The sequence below is a fragment of the Anastrepha obliqua genome, chromosome 4 (genome assembly GCF_027943255.1).
Source record: "Anastrepha obliqua isolate idAnaObli1 chromosome 4, idAnaObli1_1.0, whole genome shotgun sequence".
NCBI classification, from domain to species: Eukaryota; Metazoa; Arthropoda; class Insecta; order Diptera; family Tephritidae; genus Anastrepha; species Anastrepha obliqua.
In genome coordinates this window covers 46,378,742-46,394,296 of record NC_072895.1, presented here as the reverse complement: position 1 = coordinate 46,394,296, position 15,555 = coordinate 46,378,742, and the positions used below count along the sequence as shown (strand labels likewise).

The following is a 15,555-nucleotide window of genomic DNA, read 5'->3' as shown; positions in this document are numbered from 1 at the left end:
TATTTATTAGCGTACAACCAATAAATATACAAATGAACAAATTTAATTAAATACATGTAAGTATCTACATATCTCTTTTCTATCGATGTATTGTTATGTATTATTGTACAATGTAATTACTTTAAATAATACTTAAAATACTAAACTACTGACTATGCTGGTCATGGTACTCGTAAATACTTTAATTTATAAAAATAAATAAAATTACAAATTTTGGCATTTTGCTCTAAACTATGAAAGCTATTAAATGGGCTACTGGCGCATAAAACTGATATGTATAAATATGATACATAGAATATTGTTATGTAATGTATATACACATATACATATGCAAGTATATACATATGTACGTGCATATATGATGGAATTCTCACAGTGTACGTGAGCAACTGTCTATAGAATGTTACAATAAATGTAGAATGCAGATACTATTTATGTGTACTAAATGTTACTACATACATACACACATACAAATCTACACAATAAAAATGTTTAAAGGAAGATCCTTAATTATTTGGTTTCGCATTTTTTCTGCGCGTTTTAGGAATTCATTAGGATTTCTAAGCTTTCTTTTCACCATCAACCGCATGTAACTTCTTCATCCGTTTGCGCTGTTGTGTCAAATTGAAATGAAATGCATTGCGTTGCTGTAAAATTAATTAAAACATATAAACAAAACAATGAAAGAAGGTACAATAATATAATATATTTTAAATTAAAACTAAAACATGATTTAAAGCAAATATATTCGAAAACTCAGAATATAATAGGACTATGAATAAGTTCCTTGCGGTTTTACAACAGATGGCGTAACTTGATTATTATTCCATCGATCCACATTTCCAAACATTCATTGGAGAGCTACTGTCGTAAGGCACAAACGTCAGTATAAGTTTTTTATTTGAAGCGTAAACAACAATATTTTTACCACACTTGAAAATGTCGAATTTCGTGCCAAATAATGTGTTTTTGCGGGGAATTTTTTAATATGAAGAAAAAAGCAGCCGAAAGTCATCGTATCTTGGTGGAAGTTTATGGTGAGCATGCTCTAGCTGAGCGAACGTGCCAGAAGTGGTTTGCACGCTTTAAAAGTGGTGATTTTGGCTTGGAAGACGAAGAACGCGAGGGTGCGCCGCCAAAGTTCATGGATACCGAATTGGAGGAATTGCTCGATCAAGATCCGGCTCAAACGCAAGAAGAGGTTGCAAAAACTTTGGGAGTTGATCAATCAACCATTTCCAAACGTTTAAAAGCCATGGGAATGATCCGAAAGGTAGGCCATTGGGTGCCGTATGAATTGAAGCCAAGAGACGTTGAACGCCGTTTTATGGCATGCGAACAACTGCTTCAACGGCACAAAAGAAAGGGTTTTTTGCATCGAATTGTGACTGGCGATGAAAAGTGGGTCCATTACGACAATCCAAAACGTCGGGCAACGTATGGATACCCTGGCCATGCTTCAACATCGACGTCGGCGCAGAATATTGGCCTGAAGGTTATGCTGTGTATCTGGTGGGACCAGCTGGGTGTTGTGTATTATGAGCTACTGAAACCGAATGAAACGATTACGGGGGATGTCTACCGACGACAATTGATGCGTTTGAGCCGAGCACTGCGAGAAAAACGGCCGCAATACGCCGATAGACACGACAAAGTTATTTTGCAACATGACAATGCTCGGCCACATGTTGCACAAGTGGTCAAAACATACTTAGAAACGCTCAAATGGGATGTCCTACCCCACCCGCCGTATAGTCCAGACCTTGCGCCATCCGATTACTATCTCTTCCGATCGATGCAACATGGCCTGGCTGACCAGCACTTCCGTAATTACGATGAAGTCAAAAAATGGATCGATTCGTGGATTGCGGCAAAACCGACCGAATTTTTCACAAAGGGAATCCGTGAATTGCCAGAAAGATGGGAAAAAGTAGTAGCAAGCGATGGACAATACTTTGAATATTAAATTTGTAACCATTTTACGTCAATAAAGTTTCAAATTTCGAAAAAAACCGCACGAACTTAACCATAGTCCATTATTGAACCTGTTTTATTGTGATTAATACTCGTAGTATAGTTTTCTACTGATGCGGGAAATCTTTCCTTTCTCTTAATAACATCTTTCCGGCAGACTGGCGGCACCGACTTTTACGACAACTTGTGAATGCCACCACTGTTGCGCCATCAACCGCAAAGGGTTAAAACTGCACTAATTTTCACTCTTCAGCAGTGCTTAATGGCCCAAACACCGTTCCAGCAACTAAGATGTCGCTGTTAAAAAATCATTTCTGAGAATTGGAGTCCATATGACCTTAAAAATTCTTTACTCGCATCATCATCTGACTTATTTCAGCAATCAGGTATGCATCTCCCCTCCAACAGGCACATATGTATCTACAGCATGCCATGCTATTCATGTAATACAGAAGATTGAAAGGATTTAGGTGTAGTGCGCCAACTCAGGCTGTCACCCAGGGACCTTAATCGTCTAGCTGAACGGTGCTTTTTGCTTTTTGAATCGGCTATAAAAAAAAACAACTAATCGATATTTTTTCAAATCTTTTTTTTATTTTGAAGATTGAACATTGTCATATATGAATGAAAAATAATATTGTTCAAATGACTGCCACGACTGGCTTTACAGTAGGCCATTCGATCAACCCAATTTTTAAGCACATTTTCGATTGTTTGGGCTCCAATTTCATGAATGGCAACTCCGATTTCGTGTTTTAAGGCATCAATCGTCTCTGGATGGTTCGCATAGCATTTGTCCTTAACGGCTCGCCACAAAAAATAGTCCAACGGACTTAAATCACAGCTCCGAGGTGGCCAATTGATATCGGAATTTAAAAACGGTAGCCAAAAGTTCGAGTGTAACTTTGGCAGTGTGACAAGTTGCATCGTCCTGTTGAAACCAAATGTCGTCCATGGCATCCTCTTCAATTTTTGGAAACAACTCGTTGAGCATGTCACGGTAATGCTCGCCATTTAGTGTAACCGCGGCTCCTCGCTCATTTTCGAAAAAAAAATGGCCCGATGATGCCGCCAGACCAAAAACCGCACCAAACAGTGACTCGTTGTGGATGCATTTGCTTCTCTACAGTAACGTGTGGATTTTCTGAGCCCCAAATCCGACAATTTTGCTTATTGACGTAGCCACCGATGTGAAAATCAGAAAATAAGAAGAAGACTCACCATTTTGGAAATATGTTTTCAATATTTCCCAATTTTGTTCAAGCGTATAGCGTCCCATTTCGTAAATGTCAAACCTTTAAGTAAATTATGAACACATTTGACATGTCATTTGCGTTACCATTCTCAAAAAAATAGGTGGCTCAAAAAGCAAACGCTATATGGTCCACCCTGTAGTAAACCTAGCTTATCCGCGTGTGTGCCGATCGTGCAATGACCGAATGGCCGGTAAACATGAAGAAATGGAGTTTCATCTTTCCTGCGCTTTCCTGAGAAATAAGTTGTGCAATTCCCCTTGAACAACAATCAGGCGGATGCCAATGACCGGACAATTCATTCCCCTTCATGGCAAGCTCATCAGCATTATCATTTCCCTCTATGCTCCTATGTCCCGAGATCAGTGACATGTTCCCTGCACATCCAACAGGTTTGATCTCCTCCCTCCTTACAAGAGTTGACTAGTTCGGATTTACACCATGGCGTCGTCTGAGCCCTGATCGCAGCTTGACTATGGGAAAAGATGTAAATATCTTCAAAGACTTTTGCTTGAAGAGCACTAGCAGTACTCGGGAATTTTCAGGAAGTAGATATAGTTGGCTGATATAGAGAAAACTCCTGCCCCGACTCCCGATTCCATCTTTTGTTCTTGAAATAAAAAGATATTCCTTACTTATCCTTACATTACTGCAAATAGCGCAAAGCATCTGAAGTAAATACTGCATTTTTTAATTTCAAAATAGGCGATTTTAAATAATCCGAGACTCTATAAGTATAATATATAAAAAGAGGGCTTCCTAAAGGAATAAATGTTACTTATAAGCTAGGCTGAGTTTTTTCTCTTTGTCTCGCAGAAAGATTAAAATACTTTGTATGGCTGCCGATTTTAAATCTGCTGGACATCGATATATGTAAGAGTTTAAACAGCGATATCGCGTTCTGGCAAGAGCGGGCTATCGGCAGAGAAATGCTCAGCGCTCTTCACCTCCTCCTCGCTCCTACAGCTGCGACAGAAGTCATTTGAGGAAGGACCCATACGTTAACCAAGTATTCATATTAGGTAGTGTCCGGTGATTATACCAACCACCTTATTAATGGAAGGTCGGTATAGATTAATGATCTAGTTCTGTACTCATCCCTTCTAAGCCAAATCTGTCTAGTTATCCCACAAGCAAGCTCCGTGATCCACCTATTGGTGGCATGCGCGATGTAGATAGACCTGATCCTGAGCAGAATATTGGGCAGAATTGCCTGATGTAATATCACTTACCCTCCTAGCCAGCTCATCCGCGACGCGATGTTCGCAAATGTCCCTGTGTACACGAACTCGGGCAAAGTTAGCCAGCTCCATAAGAATAGCTTATAGCTTTTGATAGTAATCGGGTGTGCTGCAAGAAATAAGTTCCTAAACGCTGCCTCTTTTATAACTTTAAGGGGACCCGGTGGTCTAGAAATTTCAAAAAATCGATTTTTTGGTTTTTCAATATTTCGAAAGTATAGTATCTTAAAAATATACTGTGAAATTTGTATGCTGAAACTCCCAGTATTATAGTTTCTACAGCCCATTAACTAGGTAAAGAGCGGTCCGCGTGCTCCTGTACCTCAAACTCATTTATCTCGAAAAGACTTTTTTCGGACAGGCGTTGTCAAAAAAAAAAAAAAACAAATACTATTCAACTGAATCGTCCGAAATTTTAATATGTTGTTCACAACATCAATGGCTATCGCTCGATCTAGAATCATATTCTTATTTCATTTATTTCGTATTTTTCCATTTATTTATTTTTAAAAATTATTAAACAATTTTTCGGGTGTCAACATAGTTACGGTCATATTGGATAATCATTTTTTTTGGTTTTTGTGTTTCAGATAAATAGAAGAGCCAAAATGGACAACACGGTCCAGGTCCAATTTTTCGAGAGGGTCAACTTCAGCACCATTTCTTAAATTATTAAAATAAAAAAAAATATGTAAAAGGAGTTAAATAAAAAGTCCAAAATATTTAAATTTCATTTTTTTATTGTAAAAAAAATTCCTGAAAATACCCTAAATTTTTAAGCTACTACTTTTCATTTAAGTACAATGCATTCTTCGTTCTGCGATTTTGTATTCCGTGTTTTGTTAGACAATTATGACTCTTTTTCCAAATGAAATTTTCACAGGTCTACTATTTCCACACTGGATTTTAATTGAGATTTTCGACTTAACATCTGTGAAAGTAACTTGGACTTGAAAAACTGTGTATAAATGCACTAACCTAAATACTCTCTAAATTATAAAAGTGAGGAATACTCGTGTAAAGAGATGCAAATAAATAAAATATCATCACATATAACTGGTGTTTTATAAATATCTACATATGTACCTATGTAAATATTTATGTAAATATAGTAGGTATGAATATCGCTGAATTGGTGAGATGCATGCTGCATTCACAAATGGCGAAAGTAATTAGTTATACATACAAATTTGTTTACTCAAAGTGACTGTTTGTTGATTCATTAAAATAAATGATGAGAACAATAAATGAAGTGCTGTCTTTGTGCCCAATGTGAAATACGGTTCAGGAAATTAAGTACTAAGTTTGCCTGGGAGTAAAATATTACTGTTGATTTAAATTATTTTCCACTAGTAAAGTCCATAAAACGGCGAGACCTAAAGGACATAAAACTACTATAGAGATAACCGCACACAAACAATATAAATATATGTGTATATTAGGGCGGGTCGATTTAAAAATCGCCTATTGCTCTGTGAAAATCCTATTCTAGGGATCAAAATAAGAAACTTTGCCGAAGGAGCCATACCTCTAAAACGAATTCTGATGTCCCGCAATTTGGGTCGAACTTTTTAGTTTCTTTTCTCATGTAAAGGCCAAAAATGGTGATATTTTGAAATGATTGTATGGGGAACCCCCCAGGGGAGTTCCAGGGGGTGTGCCACTGGCATAGGTGGATCGGCCGTCCAAAGTTAGTGGGGGTCGGTCATACATTTGGACTCGATTGGAGCACTCTAAATGGGTCAAAGTGTGATTTTCTTGTTCGAACCAAATTGGGGGACAACCGAAATTCGTTTTAGAGGTATGGTTCCTTCAGCAAAGTTTCTTATTTTGATCCCTAAAATATGATTTTCACAAAGCAATGAGCGATTTTTTTGCCTTCCCACAAATCGACCCGGCCTAGTGTATATACTACTGTGATCAAATCTCCGTTCAATTGGTCTTAATTTATTCTATCAAATCTATTCCATCCACTTCAAAAACATCTTCCTTCTACATTAATAGCAAGTACAGCACTCAGACAAGATTAGACCATTCGGGATGTACTCGGGTTCCGTTTTTAATTTTCTTTAATTGTACCCGACCTCCGAGGATATCTGAGTAGATCTTGTGGTGCCAAGGAGCCAAAGTAATCGCTTTTTAACACATCAGTGTCCTCAAGCCTGATTCGAGCGAAGACCGAACAGACGCACAGAAAGTGGTTCAGCGTCTCATTCTCCTCTTCACATACTTGGCAGAGTGGACTATCTGATTTTCCTACCTTTTCGATGTGCTTCGCTCATAGAAAGTGGCCCGTCATCAGTCCAATCAGCTGTCTACAGTTCCGTCTGCTTAATGACAGGAGGCTCTGCGATAGTCCGTTGAATATGATAGATAACATCAGTTTTGCAGCCTCTCTTAGCCTGTCAGATTCGCTTGTGGGTTAGAGTAACCCGTTTATTAACCGCAGAAAGGAGTGGCCTCCGAGCCCATTCTAGATAAACAGTCAGAGATCTCGTTACCCACGTGTCCCTGGACCTATGTTAGCATCAGGATATTATGTATGCCGACATAGTTCAACTTAGATTTACAGTACTCAACTACCCTTCAAGTGGTCGGAGGGCTGTTCTAGGCTGCTGACTCATACAGATCTGGCTCATTATACTTAGTCTTGCCATAAATTCTATGACAAATTTTACAATTTAATACTCGTATTTCGAGGATGATTGTTTACCGCACAATCAGTTTTTCCCGAACGTCTGTAGTGACAAATTAAAAAAGAAGTAGTCGTTCTCGCGTGATTCGAACCAGTGCAGCCATAAACGCCGTTCGAGAAATGGCCAGGGCAATGAATGTATCGACCAGATCCATGTCAAGACTAATTAGAGATGATCTCCACATGAAAGCCTTCCGTCCCTCAACTAGTCATCTTCTGGCAACGGACCCGAAGAAGATTAGACTCGACAGAAACAAGCAGCTTCTTCTGTGTCACGCGGTCAACGGCCATGAAAATATTCTTTTCACAGATGAGAAAATGTTCACTATTGTAGTAGTGTTTAATAAGCAAAACGACAGAATCTATGCTAAAACTTCTAAATACGCAAAAAATGTTGTTCCAAGGGTTCAGCGCGACCACCATCCAGCGTCCGTAATGGTTTGGTGAGGAGTGTTTTTTAAAGGCGTTACATCTCTTCATTTCTGCGAAAAAGGTGTTAAGACCGGGGCAAAAGTGTACCAGGAGGATTAGGCGTGTAGGCAGCAGTACTCTCTTCAATGGGGAGCCTTCGATCTTCCAGTAAGAATGCGCTCCAGCCCATTAAGCAAAAACCAAAAAGTAGTGGCTAAAAACCATTATTCCTGCGTTCATAGTCGTAGATGATTGGCCATCTGGAAGTCCAGATCTGAATCCAATGGGCTCCAATTTGTGATCAGAATCGGAGAGCATACCCTGTTGAAGACCTCACAGAACTTTGGAGAGTCTCACACAACCTTTTTTTCGAGCAGCGACATCAATATCCATGGAAACCGTGAGTGCTGCAATAGCAGAATGGCCTAATCATTTAGGCTTGTGTAAAGGAAAATGGTGACCATTTCGAATGAAATTTTAAAATTTTTTCTTTAATATTTATGTGATTATAATTACTTAGAAAACCACCGCTCTTAGAAAACACTTTTTTTATCATTTGGTGCTTCATGCACAGAGATTCGAGCCAGCACACTTCCGAATGGTAGTCACGTACCAACCCACTCCACTACCACTACCCGAAAAACAACCCTTCCCCCTGTTTGAAGGCGCTAAAACTTTCTTATTGGAACGTAAGTCTAATTACTTATTTTTCTACATTTGACAAGCAACAATTACCAAATTTATTGTGCTTTAAAATTGAGAGAAATATGCTACGAGAACCCAGAGAATTTGTTTTCAAAGTTTTTGCGGAATAAATCGGCAGTGGTTTCAACTCTACGTGAATTTTGACACGAGTCGCTTTTCTATCTCTTTGAACAAGTAAACTGACGAGATGTGCGATTTTGGGCAACCGGTAATGGTTATGTTCTCCATAAGGCAAGCCTCCATCCGCAAAAAGTGGCCATATGGCACGCTGACTGCCATGTGATAATTTCATACTTTTCAGAAGACTATAATGAGCTTGCAGAAACCATCACGTCGCGGTAGCGGGCCATATGAAATGATTTTTTAATATCAAATATGAATGAATTCGAAGGATACTCAATAGTCATATGAGTTGAAGAATAACCCACAATGCGCGATGTAATGGAAATTTTGAGATACCCTTGTCCCGAGCGTTTGATTTGTCGATTAGGAAGTCCTGGAATGACTACTTTCTGTGCAATTATCTAAAAGGCAATATAAGAAATTTAGGGGGAAACATCAGAAAAAAAAATTTTTTTTTTTGTTCTATTTTTTGGTTGAGTTTTTACTATTAATAGAGAGGTTTTAGGCCTTAGTGTCGACCATAAGAGGCGGATTGTTTTTAAGGAAATATTTTTCATGGTAGAATTGCACGCAGAACTGTGCTATTACCACTATTAAAAAAACTGTTTATATCAAAATAGCAGAATCGTCCGACAGTGCTAAACACACTTTGGCCTCTTTACTAGGCCAATTTAAGTTGATTTCCCTTCTAACGGGGCATTGCACATAGGCACATGCCCAGCGAATGGACGTGCATATGACTTCTGCAGAAACTGTCTAAATGAGGAAGAGTAAGAGACGATTTGGTATTAACTTAGACAGACAACTTTTCAATGAGTTAGAAGAGCTCAGCTCGGGGGAAATCAGGGACTTCCTAAAGTTTCGGAATGGTTTACATTGGTTTCAAGATAAATAAGGACAAATTCCCCACACGGCATCACAATGGGCTATGAGCCTGAATGTGTTCCATAGAATATAGAACCTAGTAAAAAATAGCATTTGCTAGAGAAAGATAAGATTTCAAAATGTGTGTTTTTATACGCCTACTTACGCGAGTTAGTATTTGATATTAACTGTTAATGCCTTGATGCAGGTACTCGTATGCATGACAGGTTTGCATTGTCATTTTTTGTTAAACAGACACTTCAGTTAAATTCAATTGCCTCTTTATAGAACTATTTTTTTGATAAGAATTCTTAGCAATTAGTATTCAACACGTGTATTTCCCACACACAATTACATAAACTATTATTTGCACTATACTGCATTTTTAAGTAGGCGTTTTGCTCATTTTTTTTTTACACTGTTTCTCGATATGTTCTTGTAACGTTTGACCGAGACTTTGAATTCAGTTTGTATTCATTCGTCAATCGGCGCATACGGTACAGTCGGAATATAGTAAAGCGATAGAAATTTCGCGTTAAAACTGATAATAGTTATTTATTATCTATATTTTCACTTCACTTTTGACCCATAAGTGAGCGACTAGAATCTGGGAATGTAAGCTTTGTAATTTAAGTTGGTGAGGGGAAGAAGAATGCAGCACTGCTCAAATGCGTTGTTTATCACTGTTTATATACTGCAGCTGTGTAGTTCACAAGTGTCAAATATGACTGATGTACGACGCCACTTGCAAAAATTATAAATCTTCCAATAGGATGGCTAATTTTGCGCCACCTTATATATTATCAAAACGGCTTTGATAATTTTTGTAAAATATTATACTATCTTCATGGCTTCTGCATCTAAAAACGATTTTTATTCCCTATCTTTTCCCATTTCATATTCTAGGAAACAGCAATAAGGATTGCTGCACAAATTTTATCCTTATTTATAATGATCTTCTCCGCGTACTTTTTGTATAGAAATGATTATTGTACGGTGTGTTGTATGTTGGTGCGGTATGCGGGTCGAGCTCTAAGGCACAATCACTTGATGGCATGCTGGTGTGATGTATGGGCCCCTTCAGGTATTTACGATAATTTTGATTTTCAGTTTTATTGGAAATAACCTTTGAATTTTGGATTTATCGCACCATATCCGGAGAATATGGCCTGAAATATTATCAATTCCTGCAAACGGCGTGGCCAGAAGTGAAGCTTTAAGTGGCTATCTATCCGCAGAGAAACATTCAGAGTTTAATATATTGGCGGTCGCCGTAGACGAATGTGTTGGTGCGTGACTACCATTCGGGAGTACGTAGGTTTGAATCTCTGTGCATGAGCATCAAATAATAGAAAAACTTTTTAAGTTTTAGCGTCCGCTACTCAGGAGGCAATTTCTGCCACGAGTGCATTTCTGCCATGAAAAAGCTCCTCATAAAAACCATTCGCCATTCGGAGTCGACTTAAAACTGTAGGTCCCTCCATTTGTGGAAACACCCACACCACAAGTAGAAGGAGGAGCTCGGCCAAATACCTAAAAAGTGTACGCGATAATCATTTACTTTATTTTTATTTTTAATATATTGCCTCATATCTATAGTAAAAATTTCAGGGTAATTTTTGTAATTTCCAAAAGTTGCTCGCACTTAAATTACACTATTAGAAAAATGTAAGCCTTGAGTAAAATTTTGACATTTTCAGGTCATAAAAACAAAATTTAAAACCCCAATTACGATCCTATTTAAAAACTACAGTATCAGCAACAAGTGCCTTGATATGTTGAGGCCAAGTGGCCAGCTAAGTGCTGTTAGTTGATATGTGTGAGCGGCTTTGACACTCCAGTTGCAGCACTGGATAATCTGATGATAAGTTTTATATAAGGTTTTCTTTTTTTTAATTAAATTAAATAATCGTGCATAGATTTGCAATAAATATTCAATAGCAAAAGTTTTGCAATTGTTTAGTGGAAGATAACATAAATTGTTATTGTTTTTTCTTGTACCTGGTAGATACTTACATATGTACATACATCAATATTTCGTGAACAATTTCGTGAAGCCAGCTTCAGGCCGCACCGATCATGTGTTGAACACGTAAAAAGCCTTCGGATAATAGTGGAGGAAAGCATGGCATATCGGTCACCTCTCTATCTAATATTTACTTCATGGTGTTCAGCGATGAGGCCCATTCTTGGCTTAATGGCTACGTTAATAATCAAAAGTGCCATATTTGGGCTGAAGAGCCAACAAAGCGATTCAAGTAGAGCCATTACATCCATTGAAAACAACCGTTGGTGCGGCCTTTGGGCTGGAGGAATCATATTTCTTCAAAGACGAGACTGGCGCGAATGTAACAGTGAATGCCAAACGTTATCTCGCCTTGATAAACGGCTATTTGATGCCGAAAACTGAAGCCCTGAAACAACATTTGTTTTTAACTAGACGGCGATACTTGCCATGGGCCGTACCATGAAATAATGGATTTACTGCATCGTCGTTTCGGTGAGGAATTTATCTCTCGTATCGGCCCAGTGGATTGCACACACATATCACACATTTCGAATTTTATTTTTGGAGATATGTGGAGTCTAAATGCTTTGCGGATAAAACAGCTGCGATTGAGGTATTGGAAGCCTACATTACTAAAGTTATTCACGATATACCGACCGAAATCCTCCAGGGAGCAATTCAAAATCAGTGTTTACAGATGGCCGAGTTACGACGCACTTGCGACCAAGATTTGAAAGGAGCTATCTTTAAAACCTAAATGTCATGAATGGTTCTACACAAAAAAAATAAAGATCGGCCAAACAATTTGAATTTTCATCCTTATATTTCAGTTTAAATCCGATACCTCTACATGTATCACCCTTTACATGCTCGAATTTTTTTTATATAGAAGAAAAAGCCTAACACCGTCTACAAAAAAAATGCCAAAAATAAGGGGTACACTTTGTCATACTAAAATTAAATGAGCCATAGGAGTGCATACCCAGAAAAATTTGTGTAGACTCCCAAAGCGGGGAAACAGCTCTAGAAGAAATTTGGCAACGAAATTTGTTTTTTCTCTTTCGTAGGACAGAAACTTTATATTTTGTATGACAAATTGAGATTTTACTTAAACTACAACTTGCAAATTGGTTTTTTGATATAATTTTTTTTTTTGTGTGGAGTATCTGACTACAGGCTGGTCTCTTAGAAGTGTTGGAAATATCCTTTCTGGAAGAACTTTTTTCCTTTTGCTGCGTCATTTAACTGATTTAATAAGACAGGCATAAGTAAATTAGCTATATGAGGAAGTGGTCGGGTTGCAGAAAGCACAGTCGCATATTTCACGGCATATTTTTACGTCAAATTCATTACAAAATTATTCACCCTATCAGCAGATTTATAATTTTCGCAAATCGTACATCAATAATTTTTAATACTTATAATCTATAGATACAGCTGGAAAAATACAAAGGGAAGAATTTCCATCACTAAAAGTATTTTTTTTTTAATTCGTAAAAAAGTTATTAAAAAAAAAATTGATATCTAATTGTTCGTAGCGCCGTGTGGCATTAAAAATTATATACGAAAAATTTTGTATGAATATGAAACTAGGATTTTTATATTATCCTAAGTTTTTTATTTTCTCACCAATTTAATTTTTTATAGGATTTAAAGTTGCATAGGACTCAATTTTCAATAAATAGTTTTACATACTTAGACATATGATATTAGTATGGATACCAAACGAAGAATTGAAAAATGATTAAAAAAATGTGTTTACCTTCCAAATTCGTTTTATTTATTATTATGTAAAAAAAAATGGAACTTTCCTCGTATGAAATAAAGTAGACGCCAAAGACATTATAAAAATCTTTCTGCGGAAAAGTAAATACATTTTGTTTTTTTAGAAATCGGACATAGGCCAGATTTTGCTAAAGTTTACTTGATAGCCTGTAACTCTTTTCATTGACGTTTTTTGTTTATAAAATTATTATATTTGTATATTCCACAAATAAGTAGACACTTTTTAAACGTTAGTTATTTTGCACAAGACACAAAAGTTTTTTCTTCTCAACACCAAAATAATACCAAAAATATTTAAAAATTCAAAAGTTAATGTAACTGGTCGTCTTGCTCCAATAAGCGAAGTTTATCGCTGATATAATCCGCTACCTGCCCCTACTTGCGATCCATACCAATAAGTTCAGCCTTCGTCATACCTTTCATTGCCTTATAAAGTCGTCTGAGCGATACATATATAAATATGTAGATGTAAACCGTGAAGTATAATTCCACACCCAGGACAAATAAAAATAAATAAAATAAAATAAAAATCATTAAATTTCATCTTGCCCATCCGAGCTATAAATCTTGAAAGTACATTTTGGTGCCTGTCAGGTATTAACAAAAAGGTAATAATCATTCATTCCAGGCCTCCTCACTACTATTCTTTATAACCGGCTCCCGCTCGCCGTAGCTTAACAAGTGCATTAAAATATGAACAGTGCTGAAAAAAATCATACTCAATTTTTAGAAATGCTTTAAAGCAATAACAACTACAAACAGTTAATCGCATGATAACCGATTCCACGTTGCCGTTTTTATCCGTTCATAGACTGTTACAGTTAGCAGAATTCCAGAAAAATGTATAGAAAATGTTGATGTTTTCAACACAACAACAAATAAAAATAACATCTTTCTATATATATATTAAAGTAAAACAATTCAACTTTTTCTATCTATTCAGATGCAAAATGCTACGTTCTACGCTGAAAGCTTACCTTTCGAACAAATCGAAAAACTGACTGTCAGCTGTGGTTACTCATCGATCTATGCCATTTCAAAGCCCAGTGTCGATGTCGTAGGGAATTGGCAGACTCGCTGTTGCTCATTGGCTGACACCTTTCAACCCGTTCTCGATCGTATATACAACTTCGAAGTGCGTGAAGATGATGTTTTGATTGTAACGAGCCCAAAATGTGGCACCACCTGGGCACAGGAGATGACATGGTTAATATTGAACGATTTCGATTTTGAAAAGGCAAAATCAAAGGATATTTCCTTACGTTCACCATTTTTGGAGTAAGGAAATAACAAAAGTAGATTTGAGTAACAAATTATAGTTAGTATTACTTCATTACTTTGCTGCAGATTCAATGGATTTATACCGAATATGTCAGATGACACAATTGAAGCTGCTAATAATCTATCGTCACCGCGTTTGATAAAATCTCACTTACCCGCTTGGCTGCTGCCGAAACAAGTGTGGACCAAGAAGAGAAAGGTATTATAAAATAATTAAATTAAACAAAACTCGTAAAGTTGTTCACTATTCACTGCATACATTCCAGATCATTTACATCTTCCGTAATCCGAAAGATGCAGCTATTTCATATTTTCATCATTGGCGCGGTATGGTCGGGTATAAGGGCACAAAGCAGGACTTTTTGCGTTCCTACATCGATGGCTATGCGGTTTTTAATCCCTTCTGGCCACATGTGCTCGACTTCTGGCAAATGCGCAACCAACCAGAAATCTTTTTCACCAGCTATGAGCGCATGAAGCGTGATTTGGCTGGCGTTATTAAGGATGTGTGCAAGTTCTTGGGGCGTGAAGTTAAAGATGAGCAACTGTCGCAGCTGGTGGCACATCTTTCTTTCGACAAAATGAAGGATAACCCCGCTTGCAATCATACCAAGGAGTTTGAAGATTTCAAGGCGGCAGCTGGTAGAGAAGTGGATGAATTTAAGTAAGAAATTTGAGAATTTGAAAATTTTGAAAAGAAAGATTAAAAAGCTATTTGAAATTAATAATTGTTTAATATTTTAGTTGTAATTTTTTTCTGTTTTTATATATTAAATATTTCTTTACCGCAGATTTGTACGCCGTGGCATAGTTGGCAGTCATAAGGACGAAATGCCACAATCAGTTATACAGGAATTTGATGACTGGACGCAGGATAATTTGAAAGACTACCAACTGACTATTGATGATTTTACAAATTATTCAAAATATTAAATGTACTTATTTTATAATTAAGCTAAGCAATATTGTATATAATGAATATTTTGTATATATTTTGAGAGCATTTTGGGAACATTTTATGGGAAATTGTAAATTACGACTACGCTAATTTGTGTTTTTGTTTTTTTTTTAATTTAACTTATTGCAAATATACTACATAAACTTTACCATGCAAGCCGATTTTCCAATAAATTTTTAATTTCTAATGAAAATCCTTGTAGATGAATTTATTATTTTCATTATCTAGCTACTATTTTTACTATAGAGTTACTATGA

The 15,555-nt window shown here is 37.0% G+C and overlaps 1 protein-coding gene and 1 long non-coding RNA gene across 3 annotated transcripts; both read left to right on the top strand.

Moving 5' to 3' along the window:
* Positions 1–9,750: 9,750 nt before the first annotated feature.
* LOC129245576 (sulfotransferase 1 family member D1-like) lies at positions 9,751–15,459 on the top strand. 2 transcript variants are annotated; one of them, XM_054883830.1, is made up of 5 exons: positions 9,751–9,881; positions 14,003–14,337; positions 14,407–14,539; positions 14,607–15,004; positions 15,132–15,459. In XM_054883830.1, the coding sequence occupies exons 2-5, from the start codon at positions 14,003–14,005 to the stop codon at positions 15,271–15,273; spliced, it is 1,008 nt and encodes a 335-aa protein (XP_054739805.1). In that variant the 5' UTR covers positions 9,751–9,881; the 3' UTR covers positions 15,274–15,459. The 2 variants fall into 2 exon arrangements, with proteins under 2 accessions (XP_054739805.1, XP_054739804.1); XM_054883829.1 differs by lacking the exon at positions 9,751–9,881 and adding an exon at positions 10,224–10,350.
* LOC129245577 (uncharacterized) lies at positions 10,360–12,709 on the top strand. Its single transcript, XR_008582417.1, has 3 exons — positions 10,360–10,576; positions 10,633–10,808; positions 10,967–12,709. It is a non-coding gene; the product is annotated as an uncharacterized LOC129245577 (long non-coding RNA).
* Positions 15,460–15,555: the final 96 nt, after the last annotated feature.